Source organism: Heloderma suspectum, chromosome 10, assembly GCF_057233095.1.
Source record: "Heloderma suspectum isolate Gila_16-S chromosome 10, 16-S_ref, whole genome shotgun sequence".
Classification (NCBI taxonomy): domain Eukaryota; kingdom Metazoa; phylum Chordata; class Lepidosauria; order Squamata; family Helodermatidae; genus Heloderma; species Heloderma suspectum.
Window position 1 is genome coordinate 13,250,837 of NC_139467.1, and position 12,531 is coordinate 13,263,367.

General features: G+C 45.9%; 1 protein-coding gene across 2 annotated transcripts in view; it reads right to left on the bottom strand.

Annotated features, from left to right (window-relative positions):
* LYPD8 (LY6/PLAUR domain containing 8) overlaps positions 1–12,531 on the bottom strand; it is a 46,754-nt gene that overhangs the window by 15,939 nt on the left and 18,284 nt on the right. For both annotated transcript variants that reach the window (XM_084815179.1, XM_084815178.1), the window contains exon 2: positions 5,210–5,327. In XM_084815179.1, coding sequence (XP_084671305.1) covers positions 5,210–5,255 — 46 coding nt within the window. In that variant the 5' untranslated portion in view covers positions 5,256–5,327. The remainder of the gene's footprint in view (positions 1–5,209; positions 5,328–12,531) is intronic.

Below are 12,531 nucleotides of genomic sequence, written 5' to 3' on the forward strand. Positions count from 1 at the left end.
AAACACACAACGAGAATAAATGACACTGACTGGAAAGACCAGAAAGGTAGCACCTGTTGGTGTTTTTTTGTAATTGTGCTAAAACACACTTTCACTTTTTTAAAGCAAAAAGCACAAATTAAAAGACTGTTTTTTTAAATGAAATACAAGCTACAAGGACACCGAATTGAAAGGCAATAGTGACAGTATGCTGAGGTATGAATGTGTGGCAGTCCATTGGCTGACCTCAATATGGTTCAGCCCTTGTCAAAACAATGCCTCTTAAAAGAGATGGAAAAGTGATACTTAAGATTATCTACATCGGGGGAGAGTGTGTTACAGTTCCATTCTCCCCACCCCACCCCTACCAAAAAGTCAGATTTTCTGTGGTCTGTAAAAAAGACAGAAGACACGGAAAACCCAGGAGGGCACCAATTTAATGATGGCATCATGAAGATGCAAAAATGGGAGTGAATTAAGCGTGGCTGTTCTGCCTAGCATGGAAACAATGCAGTGACTGGGGTGGACAAATCTGTGAAGTTCAATCCTTCCCCTTTGTGCAGGGATTATAAAAGAAAAGCCTCCATTGACTCCAATGGAGGCTCCCCCCTTTTAATCCCCACATCAGGTGGGGGATGAATTTCAGGAAGAAAATGGGTAGGGGAGGTTTTATTGTCCCCTCCCGATATGTGCTTGTCCTAATCCAAATTGGGGCCATACATGCTTTACTTTATAAAGTATATTAAAAAAAAAGGATAAGCTCACCTACATGCTGCATAATTAATATAACATATACTTTGAACCCAAGTCTGTCTCATCCCATCTCCACATCAGTTTGCTATTCTTTTCTAAACCATCAGCATGAAAATGCATATATATTTGTGTGTGTGCGCACGCGCGTGCATTCCCCCAATATATGCATTTGTGTATGCACTTTTCTAGTATTCGCATTTTGTACTCTCTTTTCCAAATACGTGCATTTTTCCCAAGCTTTCCCCCCTATTATAAACAACATTTGTGTGTGCTCTTTTCCCTAATATACACATTTTGTGCACGCTTTCCCGTTTTATACACATTTTTGGTGCTCATATTTTTGACCTGCAAACTGCATTGCAAAATTCAGAAAAGAGCAAGTATCACCATATAACCATATCCTGATTTCTGTACAGGTTCTGAGAGTTTGATAAGTTCACATTAAAATGCAAACCCAATGGATTTCTCTGTCACTAATCCAACAGCAGTGACTGTCCCAAGAAGATATAGCCCTGTGGGGCTATGTTCAGTAGGGATGTCAGAGAATTCCGCCACCAATTGAAATGGGATCCAATTCCCTTCAGTCCATGCCACGGAATCCTCTGTGGAACGGAACCACGAGGTCCTGCAGAGCCAGCAGTCATGTGGCTTTTTTTCCGTCGTTCGCGAGTTGTGAAATTTTCGTAAATAAAAACGCAGTGTAGTATATTCCGATAATAAATATGCAAGTTTTAAAAAAAAAAATCAATTGTGCTCACTGCCTTGTTTGTGGGTGTTCTTTTAAAATTGAAATCCTCCATCTCCCTTTACTTTCAGCCAAAATACTTCCTCCTCCTAGGGGCTTCCCAAAACAAGGGTGTCTTAGGTGTGCCTGAGCAATGCACTCTTTGTTTAAAGCAACGCTGTTTGAAAGAAAGAAAAAACCTTTTAAAATGACCACACCGGTCTGGAGCCCTCCACGAAGTATTATTCTCCCTGGTAAGCTTTATATTTCCACATCTGGCATTGTTGTTGACGTTGTGAGGCTAAAATGGAGAAGAGAACCAACTCTGTGCATGTCTACTCAGAAGTAAGTCTTACTGAGTTCAATGCGACTTACTCCTACCCATGTCAGCACCCCACTTGCTCCAGCTCAGCTTTGTATTTCCACATCCAGCTCATTGTCAAACTTCCTGTTAGTTATCTCAGAAGACCCTTGGGGGAATGGGGGAGAGGGGGTTTCCAGGGAAACAGCCGGATTGGGGGAGACACTCCCCTCACACACACACACACACACACACACACACACATAATGGCAGAATATAGTTCTTCATATTCCCTGGTATGTTTATTCCTCATTTTGGCCATTCCCTGAGCATGTGCAGAGTACGCTTTTTATTCAAAGAAAGAGAAGCTTGCTAATCTTTCTGCTCATGCTAAATTTGTACAAGTGTAACTGCTTCAGAAAGAACACACAAACAATGTGTGTGGTTGAGGCCGGCCCAAAGTCACCCAGTGAGCTTCCATAGCTGAGTGGGGACTAGAACCCCCTATCTCCCAAGAGTCCAACACTCTAACCACTAGGCTACATTGGCTGTCTCACCACTACACCACACTGCTGTTATGAAACATGAAAAAGAGAGAGTGTAATGGAAAGTTCTTTCTTAAGTAGTTACACTTGTACAAATGCAGCATGAGCAGAAAGATTAGCAAGCTTCTCTTTGTTTGAATAAAAAGGACACTCTGCACATGCTCAGGGAATGGACAAAATGAGGAATAAACACACCAGGGAATACGAAGAACTATATTCTGCCATTATGTGTGTGTGTGTGTGTGTGCGTGTGTGTGTGTGTGATAGGGATGTCGGAGAATTTCGCCATGAATCTAGGGGAGGCCAAATGCCAGCGCATTCAGCCCCCCGAAATCGGTGGCGAAACAGCCTGCCACCCCCCTGTGCCCCCCCCCCGGGATGGGACTTACCTTGGGCGAATCTCCCAGGTGGTGGCGGCTCCGGCGGCAGTTCGGCAGCGGTTCGGCGGCGGCGGCTGCGGCGGCCAGTCTCCCGACCAGCTGCCACCACCACCATTTCCAGTAAAAAAAACAAACAAAACAAAAAAAGTGATAGGCTACGTAAAGATTTACGTAGCCTATCACGGCTAGATTTTTAAAAAAATACCGTCATAGGCTACGTAAATGTTTATGTAGCCTGTCACGGCTGAGTAAAAAAAAAAACCCGCGTGTACGCAAATGGCGGCGCCCATGGGCACCACCATTTGCGTTCCTTATTTTGGCACATCTAATCTACATAAACATTTACGCAGACTACGGCGAAAATAAGGGGAACGCAAATAGCGTAGCGGGCGCTATTTGCATCCCTTTTTGATTCGCCGTTTTAGCGGTGTACACGGTTGTTTTTTTGTTTTCTTTCCCAGAGCCTAGGGATGTCAGAGAATTCTGCCACGGATCTCGGTGAAGCCGAATGCCAGTACATTCGCCCCCACAAAATCTGTGGCGGAACAGCCTGCCACCCCCCCGCCCTCCTGCGGATCCCCCCCTGGACGAGACTTACCTGAGGCGGATCTTCCGGGCGGCGGCGGTGGCTGGTCTTCCGACCAGCTGCCGCCGCCGCCATTTGCAGTCTTGTTAAAAAAAAAAAGACGTGATAGGCTACGTAAAGATTTACGTAGCCTATCATGGCTGGATTTTAAAAAAAAAAGTGTACGCAAATGGTGGCAGCTATGGCCGCCGCCATTTGCGTTCCTTATTTTTGGCCGTCTTAGTCTACATAAATATTTACGTAGACTAAGATGGCCAAAAATAAGGAATGCAAATTGTGGTGGCCGTAGCTGCCGCCATTTGCGTAGGCGTGTTTTTTTTAAGACAGACATGATAGGCTATGTAAGTCTTTACATAGCCTATCACGGCTGACTACAGGGACGCAAACGGCGGTGGCTACGGCTGCCACCATTTGCGTCCCTGCTAGCCAGCAGCCGGATGTCCGGCTGCTGGTGGAGCCGGACGGTGGCTCCGCAGAATCCCTGCGGAGTGGAGCCGGCCGGCCAGGATTCCGGGGGGGAGGCACAGAGTGCCTCCCCCCCCAGCGAGGATTCCGGGTGGAGGGACGAAGTGCCTCCCCCCACCAGCGGAACCTGGTGGAGCCAGGTAAGGGGACTTTCGTACATCCCTCCCAGAGCCCTCCGCGGCCGGAAATCCAGCTGCGGACGGCTCTGGCCTGGGCTGGGCCTGGCCGGCTGCTCCGCAGAGCTGCCGCGGAGCACAGCCAGCCGTGGATGATACCAGGGGGGAGGAATGGATCGCCTCCCCCCCTGTCGAGGATTCCGGGGGGAGGGACGGAACACCCCCACATACACCATCAACATAATCTGCGGAAAGGTAAGTGACTTTTGTACATCGCTAATTTTAGCCTCACAACATCAACAACAATGCTGGATGTGGAAATATAAAGCTTCCCAGGGAGATTAATACCTCATGCAGGGCTCCAGGACCGGCATGGTCATTTTAAAAGTTTTTTACTTCCTTTAAAACAGCGTTGCTTTAAACAAAGAGTGCATCGCTCAGGCACACCTAGGACAGCCTTCTTTTGGGAAGCCCCTACAAGGAAGAGGAAGTGTTTTGGCTGAAAGTAATTACTGCATGTCAGGGCGGGGGAGGGAATGTAAATATTTACGAAAATAGCGATTTTTACGGAAGTCATGCAGACTCACGGAGATGGCTGGGCACCGGAATTACGGTTGTCAGTACGGATTTATCTTCACAATTTTCGGAGCGGAAAAAAGAGAGGAGAATTCTGGGGGCTTGTGAATGGCAGAACGGAGGACTGGCCACAAACTGCGGAAGTCAAGCGGCACCAAGGGTACGCAATTCGTACATCCCTAATGTTCAGTGAGCATGCCATTAAACTTCAGGACTGACCACACAGTTGAATCCAGAACTTGCTGACTCTAGCCACTTCCTCAGTACATCATTCTGGCTCACTCTCATTGCGCACCTCTCCAAATTGCAGGGATGGCAGAAAATTCATTCAGTTCACATTTTAATGCAAACTTACCTACTTTCACACTTTCAAGCTACTATGCAAACCGAAACTCAGACTTCCTATGAAATTTGCACTTCTCCAAATTTTGCAATGGAGTTCTCCAGTCAAAAAAAATGCATACATAAGGGAACTAATATGCAAAATCAATTATAGGAGGAGAATTTGCAAAAAGTGGGTATAGAGAAATGCACGTACTAGGAGAAATTTGCACAAAAACGCTTATGAATTTTCATGCAGACTAAAAAAAAAAGAAAAACTCACATGTTCATGATGAACCAAACTTAAGCCTGGAGAAATTCTTAATGTTTGAGACTAACCGAACTTCAGACTGGAAAACTGAAAAACTGAAACTAAAATGGACAAATCCACCCGTTCCTACAATAGGTTGTACCTAGGACTAGAGTCCCTGCTGCTTTTTCCAAGCTCTTCCACTTGACTCACCTCCAGCTACCAAGGCAGCAAAAAGGCAGAGGAGAAGCAACTTCATGATTTTGGGAACTGACGTTTAGTCTGAATGGAGGACAAATGCTCCAACCAGGAGGTTTCTTCACTTGCAGAACTGAAAGGACAGCAGATGAGAAGAGCTAGACAGGATTAACACAGCAAGCGAATACAACAAAATTCAGAGGTATGGACAGTTGAATGCTGCTCTAGAGTGTCACGTGGCAGTGAGTTTCCAAGGTCTTGTTTTTGTCCCTCTGAAGTCCCTCTGTGCTGTGGCTTAGGTCGAAATGGGATTATAGGAGCCTAACTGGGAGAAGCATTCACAGCCAATTAAAATAGTAAGTTGGAAAAAAAAGTGATGCTTCTTAAGCATACGATGCAATGGAAGCGTCAGCATCTTCCCTGGCTCTTCACCTTGTTGCCATTTTTCTCCATTTTCATTTTTATGAAATAGCTTTGATCACTATGTTCGCTGTAGCTTTGAGACCACGTAAACGTGCCCCAAGGACTACTAGTGATCTCCAGACCACAGTTTAGGAACCCAGACTGACACCAGTACCTAATATCATTGGATAGCTGTTGGGAGCCCTGGGGCCCACTGCTGACTAGGGATGCTGGAGAAATTCAAGATGGACTAATATGAGCTCAGATTTCTAAGTATCCGACCTGCCGAATCCTCTGCGGAGCAACCTCTGCAGGCCACGTGGAGTCTGTGGACTTTGGGATGATTTTTTTACTTTCCCGAAATTTATGCATATAAATTCGTAGGAAAATACCTAGGTTTCTGCTGAGGAAACGTTGAATGGAATGGGGGACAATACGCTAAATGTTATGTCAGGGATGTCAGAGAATTCCGCCACGGACTGAAATGGGATCGAATTCCCTTCAGTCCGTGCCACGGAATCCTCTGCAAAATGGCACCACGCGGTCCTGAGGAGCCAGCCGTCATGTGGCTTTTTTTTTTTGTCATCCGCACAGAGTCACAAAATTTTCGTAAATAAAAACGCAAGGTAGTATATTCCGATAATAAATACGTAAGGTTTTTTTTAAAAAAAAATGAATTGTGCTCACTGCCTTGTTTGTGGGTGTTCTTTTTCAATTGAAATTCTCTGTCTCCGTTTAATTTCAGCCGAAACACTTCCTCCTCCTAGGGGCTTCCCAAAACAAGGCTGAGGTATTATTCTCCCTGCTAAGCTTTATATTCCCCTTCATGGATCACTGCCTTGTTGTGGAGAAGGGGCAGGGCCACCCAAGACAGACAGGACTAGGGGTGTCAGAGAATTTCTCGCCGAAACTTCGGGGGGCCAAGTGCCAACACATTCAGCCCCCCGAAATAGTTTTGGGGAGAAATTCTCCACCCCCCCGCCCCCCCCCGGGATGGGACTTACCTTTCCCAAATGTCGCTCCCGGCGGTGGGTCCCAGCAGCGGTTCGGCAGGGCTTCAACAGGGGCGGGGGCGGCGGCCGGTCTTTCGACCGGCTGCCACCGCCGCAATTCCAAGAAAAGTAAAAAAAAAAAACCCGTGATAGGCTACGTGATGATTAACGTCGCCTATCACAGCTAGATTTGCAAAGTCAGCCGTGATAGGTTACGTAAATCGTCACGTACCCTATCACGGGTGACTTTAGGGGGGGGGAAAGCGCGTACACTAATGGTGGCCCCCATAGGGAGCCGCCATTCGCGTTCCTTATTTGGTCGCTGTAGTCTACGTAAAGATTTACGTAGACTACGGCGAAAATAAGGACAATGCAAGAAGCGTTGCCCTTATTTTCGCCGTAGTCTATGTAAAGATTTACGTAGGCTACAGCGACCAAATAAGGAACACGAATGGCGGCTCCCTATGGGGGCCGCCATTTGCGTACGTGCTTTTTTTTTTTTTTAAGTCACCCGTGATAGGCTACGTGACGATTTACGTAGCCTATCACGGCTGACTTTGCAGATCTAGCCGTGATAGGCTACGTAAATCGTCACGTAGCCTATCACGGGGGCATTTTTTTTTAACTTTTTATTTCGCGGCCGGGCGAGGCGAGGCGCCTCCCCCCCCGGCCTGAATTTCGGCCAGGCGAGGCGAGGCCCCTCCCCCCCCGGCCTGAATTTCGGGGGGAGAAGCGAAGCGCCTCCCCCCCACCACGAAGCAAGCTGCGAGACGAGGTAAGTGACTTTCGAGCACTCCTAGACAGGACATGGCAGAGAGTTCTGACAAAATGTGGTCCACTGGAGAAGGAAGTGGCAACCCACTCCAGTATTCTTGCCAAGAAAACCCCATGGAACATATCACAAGGCTAAAAGAGATGATGCCGGAAGATGAGACCTTCAGGTTGGAAGGTGTCCAATATACTACTGGGGAAGAGCAGAGAGCATTTCCAAGTAGCACCAGAAAGAGTGAAGTGGCTGGCCCAAAGCCAAAAAGACACTCAGCTGTGGATGTGTCTGGTGGTGAAAAGAAAGTCCGATGCTGTAAAGAACAATATTGTTTAGGAACCTGGAATGTCAGATCAATGAATCAAGGTAAGCTGGAGGTGGTCAAACATGAGATGTCAAGATTGAACATCGACATCTTGGGAATCAGCCAACCAAAATGGACAAGCATGGGCGAATTTAATTCAGGTGACCATTATATCTACTACTGTGGGCAAGAATCCCTTAGAAGAAATGGAGTAGCACTCATAGTCAACAAAAGGGTGGGAAAAGCAGTACTGGGGTACAATCTCAAAAATGATAGAATGATCTCAGTACGAATCCAAGGCAAACCATTCAACATGACAGTAATTCAAGTCTATGCCCCAACCACTGAGGCCGACGAAGCTGAGGTTGATCAGTTCTATGAAGACCTACAACACCTTCTAGAACTAACACGAAAAAAGGTGTCCTTTTCATCATTGGAATGCTAAAGTAGGAAGTTAAGAAATAACTGGGATAACAGGCAAGCATGGCCTTGGTGTACAAAATGAAGCAGGACAAAAGCTAATAGAGTTTTGCCAAGAGAACACGCTGATCATAGCAAACACTCTTTTCCAACAGCACAACAGGTGACTCTACACATGGACATCACCAGATGGTCAATATCGAAATCAGATTGATTATGTCCTTTGCAGCCAAAGATGGAGAAGCTCTATACAGACAGTAAAAACAAGACCTGGAGCTGACTGTAGCTCAAATCATGAGCTGCTTCTTGCAAAATTTTGGCTTAAATTGAAGAACGTCGGGAAAACCACTAAACCGTTCAGGTATGACCTAAATCATATCCCTTCTAAATATACAGTGGAGGTGAGGAATAGATTTCAGGGTTTAGACCTGATAGACAGAATGCCTGAGGAACTAAGGACGGAGGTCCGTAACATTGTTCAGGAGGCAGCAACTCAATCCATCCCAAAGAAAAAGAAATGCAAGAAAGCAAAGTGGCTGTCTGATGAGGCTTTACAGTAGCTGAGGAAAGAAGGGAAGTGAAAAGCAAGGGAGAAAGGGGAAGATATATCCAACTGAATGCAGAGTTCCAGAGAATAGCAAGGAGAGACAAGAAGGCCTTCTTAAATGAACAATGCAAAGAAATCGAGGAAAACAACAGAATGGGAAAGATTAGAGATCTTTTCAAGAAAATCGGAGATATCAAGGGAACGTTTTGTGCAAAGACGGGCATGATAAAGGACAAAGAAGGCAGGGACCTAACAGAAGCAGATGAGATTAAGAGGAGGTGGAAAGAATACACAGAAGAACTATACAGGAAAGATCTGAATGTCCCTGATAGCCATGATAGTGTGGTCACTGAACTTGAGCCCAACATCCTAGAGAGTGAAGTCAAGTGGGCCTTAGGAATCATTACTAACAACAAAGCTAGCAGAGATGACAGTATTCCAGCTGAGCTATTTAAAATCCTAAAAGATGATGCTGTTAAAGTGCTGCACTCAATACGCCAACAAATTTGGAACCGTCAACAGTGGCTACAAGACTGGAAAAGGTCAGTTTACATTCCAATTCCAAAGAAGGGCAATGCCAAAGAATGTTCAAACTACCGTACAATTGCGCTCATTTCACATGCCAGCAAGGTTATGCTCAAAATCCTACAAGCTAGGCTTCAGCAGTATGTGAACCGAGAACTACCGGAAGTACAAGCTGGGTTCCGAAGAGGAAGAGGAACTAGAGATCAAATCGCCAACATTCGCTGCATCATGGAGAAAGCAAGAGAATTCCAGAAAAGCGTCTATTTCTGCTTCATTGACTATGCTAAAGCCTTTGATTGTGTGGATCACAACAAACTGTGGCAAATTCTTAAAGAGATGGGAGTACCAGACCACCTTACCTGTCTCCTGAGAAACCTGTATGAGGGTCAAGAAGCAACAGTAAGAACCAGAGATGGAACAACCGATTAGTTCAAAATTGGGAAAGGAGTATGACAAGGCTGCATATTGTCACCCTGCTTATTTAACTTATATGCAGAGTACATCATGAGAAACAGGTCGAATCACAGGTCAGAATTAAGATTGCTGGGAGAGTTATCAACAACCTCCGATATGCAGACGATACCACCCTAATGGCAGAAAGCGAAGAGGATCTAAAGAGCCTCTTGTTGAGGATGAAAGAGGAGAGTGCAAAAGCTGTTTTGAAACTCAACATTAAAAAAACGAAGATCATGGCATCTGGCCCCATCACTTCCTGGCATATCGAAGGGGAAGAAATGGAAGCAGTGACAGATTTTATTTTCTTGGGCTCCAAGATCACCGCAGACGGTGACTTTAGCCATGAAATTAAAAGATGCTTGCTCCTTGGGAGGAAAGCTATGGCAAACCTAGACAGCATAGTCAGAAGCAGAGACATCACCATGCCGACAAAGGTCCGTCTAATCAAAGCTATGGTTTTCCCAGTAGTAATGTATGGCTGTAAGAGCTGGACTATAAGGAAGGCTGAGTGCCGAAGAATTGATGCTTTCGAACTGTGGTGCTGGAGAAGACTCTTACGAGTCCCGTGGACTGCAAGGAGGTCAAATCAGTCAATCTTAAAGGAAATCAACCCTGAGTGCTCATTGGAAGGACAGATACTGAAGCTGAAGCCCAAATATTTTGGCCACCTAATGCGAAGAGAAAACTCTCTGGAAAAGACCCTGATGCTGGAAAAGATTGAAGGCAAAAGGAGAAGGGGACGGCAGAGCATGAGATGGCTAGATAGCATCACTGATGCAATGAATATGAACTTGAGCATGCTCCGGGAGAGAACAGAGGACAGGAAGGCCTGGCGTGCTATTGTCCATGTGGTCATGAAGAGTCGGACACGACTTAACGACTGAACAACAACAAGCTTTATATTTCCACATCCAGCGTTGTTGTTGACGTTGTGAAGCTAAAATGGAGAGGAGAACCAACTCTGTGCATGTCTACTCAGAAGTAAGTATTTTTGAGTTCAATGCACTTCTACACATGTCAGCACCCCACTTGCCCCCAGCTCAGCTTTGTATTTCCACATCCAGTTCATTATCAAACCTCCTGTTAGTTATCTCAGAAGACCCTTGGGTGAATGGGGGGGAGGGTTCCAGGGAACAGCTGGATTGAGGGAGATTACCCCCATACACACATAATGGCAGAATATAGTTCTTCATATTCCCTGGTATGTTTATTCCGCATTTTGTCCATTCCCTGAGCATGTGCAGATTGTGCTTTTTATTCAAACAAAGAGAAGGTTGCTGATCTTTCCCTACATCTGCATTTGTGCAAGTGTGACTGCTTCAGAAAGAACTTTCCATTATACTGTCTCTTTTTCTTCATGAATTTCATAACAGAAGTATGGTGTAGTGGTTAGAGTCCAGCCCAAAGTCACCCAGTGAGATAACTAACAGGTTTGATAATGAGCTGGATGTGGAAATACAAAGCTGAGCTGAGGGCAAGTGGGGTGCTGACATTTGTAGAAGTAAGTCGCACTGAACTCAATAAGACTTACTTCTGAGTAGACATGCACAGAGTTGGTTCTCCTCTCCATTTTAGCCTCACAACGTCAAAAACAACACTGGATGTGGAAATATAGAGCTTAGCAGGGAGAATAATACCTCGTGCAGGGCTCCAGACCAGTGTGGTAATTTTAAAAGGTTTTTTCTTTCTTTCAAACAGCGTTGCTTTAAACAAAGAGTGTATCGCTCAAGCACACCTAGGACAGCCTTGTTTTGGGAAGCCCCTAGGAGGAGGAAGTGTTTTGGCTGAAAGTAATTACTGCAGGTCTCAGGGCAGGGGAAAAAATATGAAAATATCTATGAAAAATAACCTTTCTTACGGAAGTTATGCAGACTCACGGAGATGGCTGGGCACCGGAATTACAGCTGTTTGTACGGATTTATCTTCATAATTTTTGGAGCGGAACAAAAAGGAGAGTTCTGGGGGCTTGTGAACGATGGTTCACAGATGGAGCGCTGGCTGCAAACTGTGGAAGTCAAGCAGCATGGAAGGTACACAATTCGTACATCCCTGTGTTACGTACTAAGGTAAATTATGTAAATACTTAGGTAAATTCTTACGTGATCATTTATGCATTTTTCTGCATGATGAAAAAAGAAATTTTGCATCTGTCTGTGGGCCAAATGGAACAAAAGGCACCTGACAATCCGTGAAACACAGACGGAGTGGATTTTACACAGTCCGTACATCCCTACAGCTGACACCTGCCTTGCCCTCCTTTTAATAAAAGGAATTCAGCCCAGCACTTCAAGTAGAGCAAGGTAGCTGAGTCTGGCTGCCATTTTAATCCCCCATAATGCCTTGGAGTGACACTATGTCAGAGGCACTGTGGGAAATTAAAATGCCAGCTGGACTCAGCCACCTGACATGGCTTGGATTGCTGCTGTTGCTGCTGCCCATCACTGCCAGGTAGGCCACTAGGCCCCACCTACAGAGGGCAGGGGGGGCAAAGGATGCGTTGCCTTCCCCACCCCCCATCTGTAGCTGGCCCTCTCAAACAAGTGATCTAGACCAGGCATGGATAGACGTCAGGCTCAAGAGATCTGTTTTGTTTCATTTTTTCATTAGAACTCCACAGGAAGGGGGAGCCTTTTGTTGCTGCTATTGCTAAACTATTGGCAGTCAGAAACCCATGCTGATCTACTGCAGATCATCCAATAATCTACCAGTAGATCCTGATCTACCTTCAGCTCACCCTAGATTTAGATCCACCTCCTGTTGAAAAAGTAGTAAGTCTCCAAAGATCACGTGTGTATTCCTGACCACCATTTGCCATAGAGAAGTAGGGATGGCGGAGAATTCTGCCACAGATCTCGGCGAGGCCGAATGCCAGTGCATTCGGCCCCCCGAAACCCGTGGCGGAATGAAGCCCCCCACCCTCCCACC